This window comes from Solea senegalensis, linkage group LG20 (genome assembly GCF_019176455.1).
Source record: "Solea senegalensis isolate Sse05_10M linkage group LG20, IFAPA_SoseM_1, whole genome shotgun sequence".
NCBI lineage: Eukaryota > Metazoa > Chordata > Actinopteri > Pleuronectiformes > Soleidae > Solea > Solea senegalensis.
The window spans coordinates 17,264,824-17,283,381 of record NC_058039.1 but is presented as its reverse complement, the minus strand read 5'-3'; the positions used below and the strand labels follow the sequence as shown (position 1 = coordinate 17,283,381).

Genomic DNA, 18,558 nt, shown 5'->3' with positions numbered 1-18,558 from the left:
TTCATGATGTCTTTGTATTTATACACAGCTTTAACCTCTTTATTATTTACCCATAAGCCCTTATAATACTTCTATTGTCTAACAGTTTGCAGTTGTGGTGAATGAAGCATGATTTCCGAGCTCTTCGTTCGTATCCTCTCGTCGTGTTGGAGAAGCTCCATAAATAACTGTGACACAGGAGTGCTTTGACATGTCGGTTCACTTCCACGCCGACTCCTAGAAGGGATTCGGAGACACTTGATAAATACGGGGCTGTGATTCTCATCGGTCTCCCCAAGACTTCGTCTAGACCAGAGCTGTAGGCTGCTTAAAGGACGGAGGAGTCACTCCTCCGTCTTCAGGGGCCAATCCTGTATGTCGTCACAGCCTCATCACTTTTTTTTTTAACCTGAAATGATGTTTCCATGAGCAGCAGGAAAGAGAAAATGTGCCCGTTTGTTTGTGACAGTGTTTCCATTGACCTGAGATAAACAACAGCCCAGAATACTCTTTTTCTTTCATCGCCTCATGTCTTCAACATCTGTCCTTCAGACATAAATAAATATATTATTCACAGACAAAAGAAAAGAGAAGGAAAAGAAGCCGATATATTAAACGTCACCATCGTGTGTGCTGTACACCGCTGTCTGTTGTTCTTTTCGTTTTTATTCTTCCTACGAGAGCACAAAGGCACAGCGGTGGTACTGTAGGCACGCCGCAGCAGCAATTCAGGGGATCAGATCAGGCCGAGGGTCTCCGTCGTTCATCAGTCGTCCTTGTCGTGGTTGTGGCCGTTGCAGCACTGACGTCGAACACAGCAGAATTTCCTAGGATGGTCTTTATAATCGAGACAGTCCCTGATGAAGTGAGGATACTCCTCGATATAATGAACGAGCTCATCTGTAAAAAAAACAAAAACATTATTACTGCTGTCAGTGATTTTATTCAAGAAGCAACAGATTTATAAGTTGTTTTGTTCAGCTTCAAAATGCAAAAACATTTCTACTTTCAGGCCTCTGTAAAACAAGGTCCTTGCATTTTCGTTTCTTTTGCTTAATTTAACCATAAAAGCACCAAAGGATGTCCCGTAACTAAGTGCTTTTGTCCATTTTCCCAGAATAACGTCCGATATCTGGCAGATGTTTACAATTTCCTGCATGTTATGGTGCGTTTTCACCGGCTAAACTCGGCTCACCTCGACACTAGCATACAAGAGTTCTGTCACAGGAAGAGACGTCCAACACCAGAGTCAAGCCGAACAATGCCGAACTGCAGATCATTTAAGAAGACTTAACAATCCTAAAAAAATGTGGGTTCATCTCCAACAATTACCAGGGAAATGTCTAAAATCTCAATATTTAACAGAGGAGTCTGGTGTATTTAATGGTGGAGTCTGTGCTCTGGTCATGGAGGAAGAACAAATGCTTTGAATTGAAGTGATTCTAATGATTCAGTTACACCGAAAACAACTGCTTTACAAGTCACTCGTCACTCGTTTGTGTGTGCAGTGATGACTCCGCCCACGTTGAACCAGGCGGGACCATACGTGGAAGAGGGGCTTTAGAATACTGTTTGAACAATTTAAAACGAATGAAAAACCATTGGAACAGTAGTCTTTGTCTCTCAATGTGCAAAAACAGGCCAGAAAAAAAGGAAACTATGTGCAGGTGTTCTTCCCACTCTCTCCTCTCTTTGTGACAAAGACGCGAGTGAGGATTTTTCGGAGGGCTGTGGTGCCGGAAGTGACGTACTGAGGGTCGGCTGCCAGTGAAAAGCCGGCGCTGGCAACTACTCCCCAAGCTAGGCCTGAAGTTTTCAGTACAATTAAGTACATTTAGAGAGAAATCTCAGAAAAGTGGAAGAAGAGACGGCTTCTAAGTATATCAAGTACAAGAAACAAGTCAATTTTGGGGAAAAGAGCAGGGGTTTAAGGTTAGGCATGGAGAAGAATTGAGGTTAGGGTTTGGGCCAAGATGACCTGAAAAGGCCTTAGAACAAGTGTCACGGTAAAGGTGTCGATGGCTATATTATTCAGCTAAATCCTTGGTTACGCCACTTCCGGCACCACAGCTCTCTGAAAACTCCTCAACCCAAAGACGCTGATTCTGTGGCTTCCTGAACCAGCACAAGTTAAATTTTGACGTGCATTTTCTCAGCTTTTCAGAAACCGTTGGATTTTTGTCGTGTCGTGAGCGATACGCACGGTGTTAAAGGTTTAAGGCTTATTTAAGGCTAAAATAAACCCAAAAAGTATTTAAAGTAAAGTTTAAAGTGAAAAAAGACAACTTGTGGTATAGTTGCCAATAAACACACTGGACCTTTAAATGATGAAATATGAAGAAAAATGCAGTAAAGCGTTGACAGATTCCAGAGGAGACAGATGGTGGAGGTAAAAACCCCGGAAAATCAACAACAGACGGCACTTATCTTGTTGAGTACACTCAAGGAGAAATCAAACGTGATAAGTGACAACCGAGAGACAGCGGGAAGACAAACAGCTGCCGTCACTCATCTGTGCAGCGGTCTCACATGAACCACCGTGAGACAATCCATCAGACAGTTTCTGGGTCTTACCGTACGTGATCCTCCCCGTGTCCGGCCGCCCGAGGGTCAAGAACAGACCCGAGAGCTCCGCCTCTTTCACGCCCAGCATGATCTCCAAGACGGCGGCGAGGTCGTCCTCCAGGACCTCCCCGTCCTCCTCCTCGCTCTCGAACATCTGCTTAACAACGCCGCGTGTTCATCATGCAGCGGTTCACAAATGTGTCATGTATGTGCACACGTATGTGTCACGTGTGCAGGCGGACGTGCTCACCCTGAAGGCCAGTCTGAGGGTCTCCATGGACTCTGACGGTCGGTGAACTGTAGACAGCGCGACGACAAAGTGTCGCGCGTCTATCTGTCCGTCCCCAGACTAGGAACAAAGTAGACAAAAGTTTAGTTTCAATCATTTCCAACATAAAAAATGTCCTTTCATGGAAATATGCAAAAGATCTGCATAATATAAGCACAACACCAGCTCAAACTGTCTTTGCTTCCATTACAGTAATATTGACCTGATGTCACATGCTGCATGTTCTCCACACGGGGGCGCTCATCAGTCATTAAACCTGTACTATGACAGAACAGTGATATTCCTGCTCATGAGACCTTCTCCATCATTTGAAAATGAGGACGAGAAAATATCATCATGTGAATGTACGATAAATAATAATAATAAAACTGTTCAAGGAGGTCGATGACATCATTAACTATTATGTTTTCAACCTGGAAAATTAAAGATAGCTAAGTTCTAAATTGGTTTATATCTTTAAATTCACAGGTTTTATACTGTTTTTAAAAGGACTGGCCCTCAGCTACACATTTGACCTTTAGAACACATACTTGTAGCAATGTTGTTATACAAAACTAATGTTTATTAATTACCTCTGGCAAGGAAAGGAGGTGATGTTTTAAACGTCTCTATGCAGCATAAAAAAAAATAAATAACAGAACCGATTTCGATGAAATGTTCTGAGGATGTAGGTTTTAGCCCAAAGAGGGAATGATTGGATTTTCGTGGTGGATCCAGACACGGAGTAGACATGCTGGATGGTCTGCACCTCTCCAAGTGATCTTTGCCGTTTAAAAGCTGGAGAGAATAAAAGGACGTTTACCTCGTCAAAGAGGCTGTGGACCTGTGCGAGCGTCTCTGTGACGGGCAGACTGAGGAACTGGCCGAACTCTTCTAAAGTCAGTCTGCCGCCCTGCAGCTTCCTGGCTCTGTGGGCCTGCTCGTCCAGCACCGTGCCACTGGTTCCTGCTCTCAGCCTTCAGTTCAGAAAGAGTAGAAGTAGAAACAAACAAATATTTTGCTCTAAATTTAAAACATAGTGGTGATTTTGTTCATCATACAGTATCCTAATCAAATGTCTCAGCAGTGTTGTTCAGACATGGAATACACGAGCCACACGTAAGTGTTGAATCACATTTTTATAACCTCAGATTAAACCTTAACCTCGTAATTCAGGCGAGGGCCTCGGTTTGCTGAGCGTTTCACATTTTGAAGTGAAGCCTTACAACACAGAGGTAAAGAGAGTTTCTTCTATATTCATCAACTCTCACACACTCTTGTTTTATTTTTTTATGACTGATTCAGGGTTCTCCAGGTTCTCCGGTTTCTTCCCCCAGTCCAAAAACATGCAGATGTGGGGATTAGGTAAACTGGACACTCTAAATTGACTGTAGATGTGACCCCGCCTATTGTCCTATGTCAGCTGAGATTGGCACCGCGCCCCCGCGACCCTCATGGAGGATACAGCGGAAGAACACTTCCTGTGTGTGTTTCCCTTCTCTAACCATTAGGAGTCAGTGTTTCTTCACCTTCAAGTACCCCCATGCTTTGACTTCCACCCAGTCCTTCATCAAGTCCAACCAGTCAATCCAGTCTCCCTCCACTCACCCCAGGCGGCACACCAGCTGGTTGAGCTCCAGTAAGCCGCTGTAGTCCTGAATGCACAGCGGGCCTTTGGAGAGGATGATGTCACGGTCGTCGAAGGACAGCTCCGTGAGCGGCAGCTCCAAGGCCCTGTCAGGAGGAAGGCGACGCTTTTAAATACCTCGTCTATGTCGTCCACATGCTACACGTACACTTCTGTAAACACACGCTTACTTGGCCATGAGTCTTCTGACATTGTTGGCAAACAGGGCTGGGTTCTCCTTCTCCTCGTTTGACGGAGTGTAAACAGGCAAATACTGAAGAAAGGAAGGAGAATATCAGTTTAATGACGCTGCCGTGTCATGAATACTTACAAGTATAATTATTGTGATTGGACATGATCATTATTCACTATTAAATGATCTTTTTGCTTCAAAGTTAAAGCTGCAGTGTAAAACTTTTAATGTTCTGCCTGTGATTTAACAATATCTCTACGCTGCCTCTGCAAAAACAGGTTCCTTCAAGCAATATGATCAGACCCGACTGAGGGTGCGTTTGTGTGTATACAATGGCAGTGCAGGGGTGGGTGGGGACAAGAGGCCTTTATCCCACCAAAACTGCTGAAACACGTTCACTTCTGAAACTTTTCCTGGCCACTTCTGCTGTGTTTTTCTGCCGTACTCTCATCGGTTTGCAGCCAAATGTTGCCGTCGCCTCCGTTTGTCTCACCGAGAAACAAAAATCACTTCCTGTCTGTGTGTGCGTGTGTGTGCGCGTGCGTGTGTGTGTGCACGCGCTCATGTTGACGGACAACGCCGTTACACTGAGAAACACAGAGAGCATTTAAAAGTTACGCGCTTCAGATTTTAACGTTTCCGCTCAATCTGAGAACGACACACTCACCTCGATCTCCATGGGATTATGAGGTTGGCACAGAGTGAGCCACAGGATCTTGAACCTGGGAGATAAGAGAGTTCACATTGCTTATACATATATATGTATATATATGTATATATATATATATATATATATATATATATATATATATACATACATATATATATATATATACATACATATATATATATACATACATATATATATATATATATACACATATATATATATATGTACATATATATATATATATATGTACGTATATATATATGGAGGTGAAAGATAATATGCTGATGATGGAGATAAGGTGGAACAGATTGTAGTGGAGATGATGGGCTCCCCCCCCCGGAGCATTATTCCCATGCTCCTTGTTAATGGAAAACAGGTCACTGGTGATGTTTTAACTACACACTTAGCACACGGGGAGTGGATGCTGTGTGTGTGTGTGTTGTTGTGTAAGTGTAAGAAAAACAGACACACTCACGCTCCAGGACCTTGCCACGTCCATGTAACAGTATCCTGTGGAGAGGAAGGAGAAAGAACAGAAAAAAAAACCTCAAAAACAGCAGGATTAGTGACATCCTGGCCTCCACCGGCTCCGGTGTTTGTTCCCATGTGTGTGTGTGTGTGTAAATACAGTGTAGTGTCATGTATTTAGCCAGAATTAAGAACATATTGTTTCATAAAAGAATGTTACAGTTCAGAACGCTATGTAAATTATATAATTGAAGTAAAGGCCAAAGATGGCTGTGAGCACAGTTACCCATGATCTGTGGATACATGCAGGTGATACGACAACGCTCTGTTTGATGGGTGACCTGGGTGAGACGGAGAATGAGATTCCTTTTAGGTTTTATTGCCCAGTTTATGATGATTTGAGGAATGTAGTTTTGACTAAAATGTCTTCCATTGATGCTAATTTCTTTTGGTTCGATGATTATGAAAAACACGGAATATTCTGTTCAAAGACCGAGCTGTATAATCTTGTGTATTTTGAATGAAATTGAAGTCTTATAAGCTTGGCATGGTGGGCCTTTGTGTGTGGAGTTTGCATGAGTGAGGAGAAAGTGAAGGAGAAAGCCTTTTTCTCAAAGTCCAAAGACATTCCGTTTGGGGTTTGGTTAACTGGAGACTAAACTAAACAGAGGTGTGAATGTACAGGAAGTGTGAATGCTCGTTTGTTGGCCGTGCACTCGACCGTAAGCTCACAGTGTTTTGCTTTGATGGAGACAAAGGGAAGCAAAGAGCTGGTGTGAGGTGTGGTAAAACAGCTCGTGAACGTCCAGAGAACATCAACAGTCTCGTCCCACTGTCGGATTCAGAAGGCACAGACTGCTAAACATCTTTTTATTTCGGTTAAAACCAGTAATTAGTGCAATAGTTTGTGGCTGGTTGTGTCTGTTGTTTACTGGCATTTAGCCGGCAGTCACCACAGCTCGTGGAAACACACCTGGTGCTGATGAAACAAAGTTTGCTTGTTTTTGTTTGTTGTTTCCTGCCTCAGACGACTGACTCGTAGTGCCGCGTTGTCACTGCAGTCATCAAAGGCAAACAGTGACAAAAGCTTTCTAAGGAAACAAAAGGAAAACTAGGGAAGAGGAACTACATAATTCATAAGGAAGAGAGGAGAAGTGCCGTGAGAGAGAGACATGACACCTCTGTGTGTGTGTGAGAAAGGGGAGAATGAAATATCACTCCACTTGAACATGAAGTCATTCAACACGGGAGAAACTCACACTAACATGAGGGAAAAGGCCTATGACATCACAGGTGGGTACACAGTGGATGTACACTAGTATAATGGAGGTAAACTTGAGCTACGCCCAAGGTTACAGGAGCCATAAGAATGGAAAACAGAATAGAACAGGAAGTGCAGGACAGGCTGTCGGGTGTTTACCAGCTGATTTGGGTAGCGTAGCACCACCGGCTGCACGGGAAGTCCTGGGATAAAAGCACCTGAGAAGTGGGGGGAGGGAGGGAGGGGGGGGGCAATAGTAGATACATGTAAGTAAAACAGTGACATATGACAACTTACAGTTTCTACCATTTTCAACGTAGACTTACAGTATTTGTACTGGTTAAGCTCACAACCTCAGGCTCACCTCCAGCCCTCCATTCATTAACATTTTGAATAATATTCATTCAATATTTGTGTTAATAGTCCAACAGAGGGTTTGTGTCTGTGATCGTCAGTTTACTTTCATTTTGGCTTCATCTCTGTCTCTTTAGCTGCACGACGCTACATGACAGTTTCTCACTCATCTGTAACTTGGAGAGTCTGTGACGTTAAAATGTGACATGAAGCTCACAGACGCCGCAAAGCTGTGTGACAGTGAAAAAACACTGTGAGCTAAAGAATAGTTGTACAAGCTTATAATCTTTTTGGTTTTTGTCACTTTCTTGGTTGTATATGTCATTCATATAATGATCCGATAACTAACTTTTGCCAATTATCTGATACAGTGATGGAAATTTAGAGCCGGCACACCAAATCTAAGCAGCTGCAGTCAACAGGGACGCAGCTGGGGGTGAAATAGTAGTGGCCCCACATGTCGTCCAAGAAGCACGAGATAGCATGAGATAAAGGACAGAGCCTGAAAAAGAATAAGACTGAATACAAAAAGGGATCTTCTGAATATTAAAGGCCTTTTGAAATGACTGGAAGCACCTGCAGAGCCACATCATACACAGGTGGCACCCCCCACACACACACACACACACACACACACACACACACACACACACACACACACACACACACGCACGCCTGAGCACGCTATTGTGCTGGGATCCAGTGAACAGACATAACCAGAGGAGACACATCTTCACAACAGTCAGATCAGATCAGCCTGGACAAACCACAGCAGTGCAGAGTGTGACCAGTGAGGCTTTACTGGGAATGACAGAATTACAGACTGGAAGAGAGGGGATTAAATATGGCAGTCGGGGGGGGGAACAATGCCCTGCCTGGCAATAAACACAGAGAAGGTGAGCACAAAAACAAGCCTCCACCAAAAGGATGGGAAGTGATTGTTGCATCACTAAACTGAAAATGTCCTGCAGCAAGACGCCGAGCCTTCAAACCTGTTGAGCAGACGTATAATTCATAATTCATTGTACTCGTATTCATTGTACTATCCATGCATTCATTCATTCATTGTACTAATAATAATAACAATATTATTATAATAATAACAATATTATTATAATAATAACAATATTATTATAATAATAACAATATTATTATAATAATAACAATATTATTATAATAATAACAATATTATTATAATAATAACAATAATAATAATTAGTATTATTACTAGTACAATAATAATAACACTAATTTTGATGAATGTAACTGCCAAATTTAAGATCTAACAGCAACTGTGGCTGTTCTGTTAGTGTTCTTGTATTTTTGTTCAAATGTTTTGTGTTTTCTAACACAATAACGTCTTATGGCTCGTATATTTACATTTCTTGTTACCCCCCCCTCATTTGCGATAATGAAAACAACTGTGAGGTGTGGCGACCGGCAGACATTTGGTCCATGCAGGATGTGTCGAGGCACAATATCACACGTCTGATACACAGTTATGAGTCATTACAGAACCCTAATAACTCATCAGATGCACGTGAGACACAACACGCGGGCTGTCCGTCTGTCTCTCTGTGTGTGTGTGTGAGTGGACACCCACAGTCACACAGCAGTGCTTTGAGAACAGCGTTAACATCGGCGCGTTGACAGTTCTGACACTCCGATGTTTACCAAGTGTAACATTCACCATAGCCACCTTCTTAGCGTAGCATGTAGCAACTAGCACTAAAGACAGACAACGTATGACTGCAGTCGATGGTCATGAGAATGATTTAGTTCCAATCCCATCTATTGAATATCAAAACAAACCATAACATGTAGCTGCATTTAAATCTTAGGGATTAACATCTGTTTTAGCTCGATGACAAGCATACAATGATGGAAATTGTGGATTTAGCACAGCTATAGTTGATTTGTTTATTATTATTAATGAAGCATCGCATGACAATGTGATGAGATTCACCTGCAGGTAAATGTTTTGTCTTAGATTGAGTTAGATTTGGATTAGATTAGATCACAAATCCAGATGAAAGCTAATCTAACAGATTTATGAACGTTTTCAGACTTTTTTTTTTTTACTGCTATTTCACTTGATATTGTTTCGTATGTGTTTTATTTGAATTTAAGTGTAGTTTTTACTGCAATAAGGTCACTGAAAGAGGGTGTAGGGTTGTTTTTATATCCTCATGAAATTAGAAATTAGAACTTCCACTTTTTATGACCAGCGTGAGGCAGGAAAAGGTCAGAACACATACCAGCCTTGTATAAGATGAGACCTGACCTGTTGGTGCACGTCCCCTCTGGAAAGATCATGATCTGGAACAAACAAACAAAAACAACAATCACAATCATTTAAAATGGCTGAGCTGGGCTTGTGCGTGCGTGCGTGCGTGTGCGTGTGAATGTACGTATTTATATACCTGAGGCCACTCCCCTCCAGACTGTGCTCGCCGCTTGATTTCCTCCACAGTTTTCCTCCTGGAGTCCTGGTCCACCCGGAACACAAACACTGGCCGGATGTAGCTGATCAGAGCTGACGGGACGATAAGGAAGAGGCAGAGTTTAGACGTTTATGGAAAAGAAGCTGCCATTTCTCCTTCCCGGGTGGAAATCTGTTGGAACTCACTGCCCCAGACGGGAATGCTCCGACTCTCCAGTTTGGTGACGATGGAGCACATCGTCATAGTAACTGGGATGGCGTCAAAGTAGGAGGAGTGCGGCGCCACCGTGAGGATGGGAACCTCGGAGGGCGCCGCGCGCTCGCCTTTCACCTTGATCCAGTGGAATCCTCCGCAAAACCACATGGCTCGCATGATCACTCGCAAACACAGGTCTGTGAGCCTGGAACACGCAGGCGTTAGAGTTTTAAAGTCACGCTCAGTGGAGACAAATAAACAGCACTTAATCCTGCAGATGACAATTAGCTGTGTTTGTCATATTTGTATTTATAGGATGCAGCATAATCCTTTCTGTACTTCTCACCTCCGCCACCATGACTGCGGTTCAATGACAAACTCGGAGCGTCCCAGCGAGGCTGCGAAGGCGAAGGGCCACGCCAGCAGCATGAAGAAGGACACGAGCAGCAGCCGCACAGGGAATACTGTCACTGACATCAGTCCGAGCTGGAAGAGAGAGCGAGAGGGAAGTGTTTGTGAGAAGAATAGGAAAACAGAGGTATTGTACACTGAGGACTGCGTGTGTGTGTGTGTGTGTGTGTGTGTGTGTGTGCAAAACAAACAACGACATTAGCATCTTGCAGGGGTGCAGGTTAATTGTGTTGTGATTTTAAACTTTGAGTTTTACGTTCTCATCCTTGTGTTTAAGGGGAAATCAGTTATATTTTGATGGCATCTTGGGGATCTTATCTCTGTCTTAAATATTATTAAATGTATATGTTGGAATATAAAATAGTGAAATAATGAAGTGAAGCAGAAACAGTCGCGTGTGCGTGCGTTTCACGATTCTGCGACATTTCCTGGGCCAGATTTTTGTCCTTCACTTTTGTGTGAACACAAGCGAGATTTCAAAATAAGAGTCAGGTAGGAAATAAAGCGAGTACGAGGGTTGTCTTCTGTTTGTCTTATTACTGAGATAAACTCTATTAAAGACAGACTGCTGCTAACAAGACGGGACGTCAGCTGACCGTCTTGTCAGGGCTTTTCTCTTACTGTGTAATGAGAGGCATGTGTGTGTGTGTGTGTGTACTAACAGGGTCATAATGTCACGGCCTACAGTGTAAATTCCGATTGTGTGACACTTTTAGCTCCCCCCTCCTCCTCCTCCTCCAACCCACGTTCGATTTCTTCATCCTTTTTTTTATTGTGCTCCGTCGTTCCCCTCTCATCAAGGCGTGTGGCTGCTTTACAGTTATCTATGGTCCCCGAGGAATCCCCCCCCCCCACCATCTATCCATCCATCATCCATCATCCATCATCCATCTATCCCTCACTCTGTGACTCTATTGCTGAGCTGCTCCGTCATTTATCCTGCAGCTCTCACCCTTCAGCTGCTTCCCTCCCCTTTACGGCGATGTGCTTTTTCTCGTCTCTCTGGGGATTCAAACCTAACGGCCTCCTCTTCCTGTCCCGTTGTTCCTTGCATTGTCTCTCCTGGTGCTCGCTGCAGGACCATATTAATAAATAAAGAAAGAAGTAAATAAATAAACAGCGTTGTGGGTGATTTATGACACTCTGATGCCACCTCCGCTCTCCCTGCCCCCCTCCTCCAGTTCTGACACACACACACACACACACACAGGTCACTCATCTCCAGAGCTTAACGAATCCATCTGGGAGGAGCCGCTGACATTTTCTCAGGAGGTGGCATGAGATTGAGTTGTGGCAGGGGGGAGAGGAGAGGAGCAGTTTATAGTGTTTCCACAGTTGATGATTTGAAATTGAATCTTCAGCAGAGCTGCACAGCATCGTGCATAAGTTATTTTTGACAGACAAACAGTCGTTTGCCAGCGCCATTGTGTTCTTCTGTCATTTTCATGGCAGAAATAGACATCAAAATCATTTGATTTGACTTTTTTTTCAACAGACAAAACAGGATTTTGGTCTTCAAAGACTGTAACAAAGACTTCTGTGACAAAACAAGGAGTAATTATTCATGAATGTGGGCTATTATACTGCACAAGTGACACCAGGACACCAAAAAGACAAATGCAACAATGCACACTGCTAATGCTTCTGTGGAGAGACAGAGAGACAGAGAGACAGAGAGAAAGAGAGAGAGAGAGGGAGAGGGAGAGAGAGAGAGAGAGAGAGAGACAGCAAATGGCTTTTGACCTAAGGGGGAGATTTAGTGATTGTGACTGGCTATCTGCTGTACGTTAAATATTCATACTTACCAGAAGCCACAACAATTCCTTTGTCTGCTTACACACACACACACACACACAAAACACCTTCTGTTTGTACATATGGCACCAATAAAGCTGTCAGGAGCCATTAAGGCCTTAGTCATTCAGCTCATCCTCGAGCATTTCTGTTTTCTAAACACACACAGCACGTAAAGGCACACATGTGACAGCATCACACACACACACAGACACTGTGTTTTTATGTGAATATTTAAGGACTACTTTTACCAATTTGATAAAAACGAATTCAACGTAGGTTTCTTTCATAGCAGTATAACAAAATGTTGTTGTATTGTGCAAACAAATAACAGAGATGTGTGATGTTTAAACCCATTATAAATAACTGGTCATTATTTGAATATGAATTGTGTCCCAACAGTTACCGTTCACACGTGAGGGTGAGACGCAGCTGCGGAACAATCTGAGGCAACGGTGCAGAAGGCAGAACACTCGCTCATAGTGAATTATCCCGAGCTTCTTCCTCCTTCTGCATTCAAGCGTACATTTATTATCACACTGTCCTGGAGGTTTGACCAGAGGCTGCAAGGAGACGTTCCGGAGACTGTCCCGAGTGACTTTAACGAACAAACTCAGTCTTGAACATTGTGTTTTTTGGACATATCGTCCTGCCCTAGACTAACCGACCTTCAAAGAGTGAATTTTGAAATAACACTGGCGACGTCACACTTCAGGGACGTGTTTTTGGAGCTAGAACATTAAAGTCAGGACATTTCAAACTTCTCAAGTTCTCAATTAAAGTACCTATTTTAGAGCTAGAACAATGTGATGTCACTCACAGTCAAGTCAGTTATTCAATAATCCAACTGGGAACAAATTAACTAATTTATACTCCGTCAATCAAGTGAAGCATTCAATTGTTCCATGTCTTAATGTAAAGGTACTGATTTTCTAGGTTTTTAAAGCAAAGTAAAGTGATTTTTTTTCAACAAAAATAGTAATAAATGAAAACATAAATGATTTGACCTGCATTTCAGTAACCATGGCCCTTAACACCCAGCTCCACTGAGTAGACGTTTAACTTCTCTATTCCCCTGTAGTGATATCTAATTGCTGCTGGCTAATTATTTCCAATGAGCCAAGGTTGTTGTCGTACAGATTAAGGACGTGTGACAGGCAGTGAGTTTGACCAGGTGGCAGGAACTGAGTCCACAGAAGCCAACGTCACATTTTACTGCAGAAATCACACACCGTCTCTACCTCAGTTAAAAGACCAGCAGCAGGACCTAAAAAAGCCAAATATGTGTAAATGTTTGCTGTTCAGTGTTCAGCTGAATGTGTGACTCAGCTGCGGTGAGTGCTTCTGTCTGCTCGTCTGTTTCACTCGACCCTGCAGACTGCGGCCGAACATGTTTACTGGAAGTGAGAGGCAAAAAAAAGTAATTCCAGCGAGGCCAAACACCCACCTTTCAAAATATGCATGTCATGCACGGAAAGAATGTGGAATGTAGAAAGGTAGTGGCGGTTCTGTTCGAGCACAGGCCGCGTTTGTTTGTGTGCGCGTCACCAGCTGCACCGTCTGTGACTGACTCCACGTGTGGGAAAAAAAACCACGAAACTGGAAGTGGGCAACGGGGAGGACCGAAACAGACGCACGCGCGATCCAGCGCCCAGATGCATCATTTCCATATTCACTACCACCTCAGGTGAACAATAACGTGTCCTCGTAAAAGACGACCGCTGAAACAAGCTTTAAAGTAAAATAACTCCATTTCAGTGACAACACAAAGCCCAGTTTCCTGCGCCTTGTTCTGTGCGTGTCTCGCTGTGAATGATGGCGAGCACCTCTCGGCCCCCGAGGCTGCAGAGGAAACAGATAAACCTGCTGAGGGGAGAGTAAAGGAAGTGCACGGGCCTCCTCTTCTCTGATCGTATCGTTCATCGTCTCCACAGACCAGTATTTGGCTCATTTCTGACGTTTTCTCCAGAAGACATCTCTACATTGTTGAATGAGTTCACGCAACGCTGTCAGCTCAACGTGACTCTCAGTGTTTCTCAATATGTTTAGATGTTTGTGTTGCCCGGTGACATTCCTGTGCTGCTGCTGCTGCTGCACACAGGAAGTGATTTGGTTAAGGTCAAGACAGACGGCGGCGACAGCTGTAGAACAGGTTGGGAGTTTGACAGAAGCGTCCACGACTACTGTTTAAAAAAAAAACAACCCACTAATTCCACAGTTTGATGAGATAAAAGCTTCTCGTGTCCGCCCCTGTCCTGCCTGTGCACACAAACCGGTGGCGTACACGGGACAACTGTCCTGTTGAGTGGTTAAAACTTGAGGAAATGCCTCTACTGGCAGCTGTTCACATGTGGCCTTTAAAGCTAAAACTTCATTTAAAAAAGTCTTATAAGATTCCTTTACAACTTTGTTCCAATCAAACCTTTATGTCGTCCCTTACATGACGTTTTAGTGTCCTTAGAGGAAATTCTATTCAGTACTGTATAGAAAATGCCCATCTCTGTGATAGAAAGTGATGCTGGCTGTAAATGATATACCTGGGTGAGAATGTGGGAAATGATATACTAGATTATAGTTGGTGCAGTGGTTAGCACTCTTGCCTTTGCGGCAAGAACAGCCAGGTTCAAGCCCTGGTTGGAACAAGAGCCTTCCTGTATGGGGTTTGCAAGTTCTCCCCATGTGTGTGTGTGTGGTTCTCCAGCTTCCTCCCACAGTCCAAAAACATGCAATATGGGGATTAGATAACTTGGACACTCTAAATGGACCAAAGGTGTGAGAGTGAATGGCTGTTTGTCTCTGTATATGGCCACGCGATGGACCGACGAACTGTCCTAGGAAGGATAGGAAGGATAGGAAGGATGGGAAGCTGTAGAAAATTGATGTATGGACTTCATTTGTTTACAGACACAAACACTATTAGAAGGTACATATTTTCTTGTTCTTGTGTCTTTAATGGAGACAGTTTGCTTTGCGTTTAAAAAAAGAAAGAAAAGGAAGGAAAAAAGTGATATTCCATCAGCTGCTCAGTCCCACTGTAATGACAGTGTGTCATGCTGTCAGCAGACCTCATCAGTCACAGGGCAGGAAACCCCGTCGACTCACTCGCTGATCGATGGGGAAGTATTCCAGGCTGCCTGTCGTCCATCGACGTTAGCCACCGCTGAGCAAGAGCAGCAGAGACGCTCACCTTCCACACACACACACACACACACGTTCGTGTTTGGCCTCCAGCAAACATGCTTTTTAACAAGGGCTCCAGCGTCTCCTCGCTACGCTGAGCACGTCTCAAGACACCTGTAAGCACTTTAACTCCACCGTCATTAAAACGTGACTCAAGCTTTTAATTCGATCCATAAGTCACGCTTGCTGTCCCGTCGTGTGATATGATAGCAACGTGCGTATAGGGCTGCAATGACTCATCGAATATTAATCAATAATATTAATTCATAACAAAGACTAAATTAATTGTCAACTGTTGTGGTGAGCAATAGGCCGGGCTCTTTGTTGGTTTCAGGACAAGACAAGACACTTGAGAACAACATTAATCAATTCATCGATAACTGATAATAACTGTCCGTTGCAGCCCTAAATGTGTGCTTTGTAATGAGCGGGTATGAAAACGGGTTTGCCTGTCAGCCTCTTCTCCCCTGTGCTAACAGCCAATTAAAAACAGTGTGTGCCACATTGCTGGAGTCAAAAAGAACTCGGCTAGAAAAGCAGAAGTGTTGACTGACAAGAGTGTAGAGAGTGTGGGAGGAAGTCAAGTGTATGCTGCTGCTGCTGCTGCTGCTGCTGCTGCTGCTGCTGCTGCTGCTGCATGCAACTGCCGTGCCTGAGCGACAGGTACAGTGGAATCAAGTGTGAGCTCTTCAGTCGTTAGCGCTACGACATGGGTCACTAAGAGGCGGACTGCAGTCCCTACATCTGGACCCAGACCTGTAACTGGTGCATTAAGGAGGATAATTGCCACATTTGTATAAGAGTTAGAGTTGTATTGTAGTTATGGGCTGCTCTGGCCACCTGAAGGATCAGTCACTGGTATACTCAGACTACTACCTACCTAAATTTGTAGAGATGTTCCGATACCATTTTTCCCTGCCGTTACCGATTCCAATACTCGTGCTGTCGGTATCGGCCGATACCGAGTACCGATACCGATACCAGTGTGGTAAAAAAAAAATCATACTATGCCTGCGTGTGATACTGTGATATGATTATCATTGTGGTAAGGCCTTGGTCAGGTTAAACCTTTGTAAAACATGAATGAATACAGCAAATGGAAGCCATTTATTTTTATATTTATTTTTAAATACAACAGTATAAAAAACAGTAGTGCAACAGCAACTTAAATAAATGTAGGAATAATTATAAAGAACAAATTGAAGTGCAGCCATTATGTACTAAAATAAAAAGGCATTTCAATCTTTAAATAGTGCAGTATCGTGGTATCGGATCGGTGCCTGGACTCCAGTACTCGTCGATACCGATACCAGCATTTTCGGCAGTATCGGAGGCTTTTCCGATACTGGTATCGGAATCGGAACAGCTCTATAAATTTGTACTGTTCACTCGATCATTTGTTGCTTTCTGTTCCATATGCACTGGGTAAAATGGCTTTTGTCCATTCTGCACCTTTTGTATGGAAACTAATGGAGTTCATTTCCTGGAACGCTTTCAAATCCAAACTGAGAGTTTTTGACATGCAACTGCTTCGTATTTGTTTCTGCCTTGGCCAGGACTCCCTTGAAAAAGAGGTTCTTAATCTCGATGGGATTCTCCTGGTTAAATAAAGGTTTTACGTAAAAAAAGAAATTGCACAGGAGGCCCAGAATGCTTTCAATCATCACATCGAGACACTCAGTGAATTTGTCAAGGGGCGGAGAACAGACGGATAAATCAGAGCAAAGTGAGAACTTTTGAGAAATAGAAAAGTAGACACACAAGGATTTTAATGTGGAGACCCTGATTTTGTGTGTTGTAGCCTCTGTTGTGAAATAAATGATTCTTCGTGTGAAAAACAGGCTCTGTCAAGCGACTCCATCAGACCGGCTGATGGAGTGTTTGTGTGTACACAGCAGCAGCAGCAGCAGCAGTGGCAGGGGAGGCATTTATCCACCAACCTGCTGAACAAGTGGGGTTTTGGAGCAGTAGAATTCACGTCTACAAACTTGTTCTGAGCACTTCTCAGCGTAGTGACACACTTTACACTTTACTCGCCCAATATTGCCATTGCCTTGAATCACTTCCTGTATGCAGCAACGAGATGTCACCGGATGACACGAGATCTAACAGTGTGACAGTGGTTTGAGTATAAAAATACATTTGGTAATGTTTAATTATTCCCTCTCAATGTGGGATTAACAAATATTTAAATATGTATTGACCTGAATCATATACTACTACTACTACTACGGCATTATGATGTTGACGTTATAAACCTTATAAACCTTTACATGAAGATATTTTAGCTTTTTTTATTTATTTTTTTGGGGCAACATAGAGATGTTTTATATGAAACACTGTATAATCATTTAAATGAATTAAGATTGTGTTGTTAAACACGTAGCTTTTGTCTCTTTTTAATTTTGATTTAATTTAATTAAGGGCCACTTAAATAGTGAGTTCTTATATGAGTTATCACAGACTACAACCAGGAAAACACATGTCATTTTCTGTGAATGTTATATTATATTACATTACATGTCAATTAGCAGACGCTTTTATCCAAAGCGACTTACAATGGAATCGAGTACAAGCCAGGGGTGGAATTGAACTTGAGACCATGATGTCTTTCGCACACAGGGTACCGGTGTTAACCACTGAGCCACTCCACCCCGGTTTAAAGTGAGGTTAGTAAATCACGTACATGAACACAGACAGAGCAGCTGACGAAGATGACGAAGGAGTTTCAAGTCTTGTGTGTCTCACCTTTATCGTCTCTGTCACGGTGAGTCGCAGCCTGTGGACGAAAGGGTTCCTGCCCACTCTGGAGGGACGACTGTTTGACAACTTCATAGCTGACGGACGAAAGAAAACAAACGTGTGTCCGAGAATGTCACGTTCCTTGCACGGAGTTTCTTGTTTTTGACGCCCTTTTCGGAGACTCTTCCTCGGCGCTGCCTTCGCCTCTCCCCGAGCAGAGGGAGAGTCACACTGATGCTGAGTGGGAAGCGCTGCGCTCTCTTACAATCAAACAAGCTAGCGCCAAGAAAACGACGTGGCTTCCGGTGTTTGTTTGTTTTTCAAAATAATAAGACATGTCCATAGTTTTATTAAGAATAACTTACATTAAAATAAATATAGAGCTGAAACAATTACTCTATTCATCA

General features: G+C 43.2%; 1 protein-coding gene across 1 annotated transcript; it reads right to left on the bottom strand.

Annotated features, from left to right (window-relative positions):
• lpcat1 (lysophosphatidylcholine acyltransferase 1) lies at positions 1–18,409 on the bottom strand. The gene is made up of 14 exons (XM_044052884.1): positions 18,158–18,409; positions 10,371–10,510; positions 10,015–10,229; positions 9,809–9,921; positions 9,644–9,704; positions 7,191–7,249; positions 5,778–5,812; positions 5,300–5,354; positions 4,631–4,713; positions 4,421–4,546; positions 3,636–3,789; positions 2,795–2,893; positions 2,554–2,698; positions 1–879 (listed from the first exon to the last, which is right to left on the bottom strand). Exons 1-14 carry the CDS (start codon positions 18,242–18,244, stop codon positions 746–748), a joined length of 1,506 nt encoding a protein of 501 aa, XP_043908819.1. The 5' UTR covers positions 18,245–18,409; the 3' UTR covers positions 1–745.
• Between the last annotated feature and the right edge of the window lie 149 nt (positions 18,410–18,558).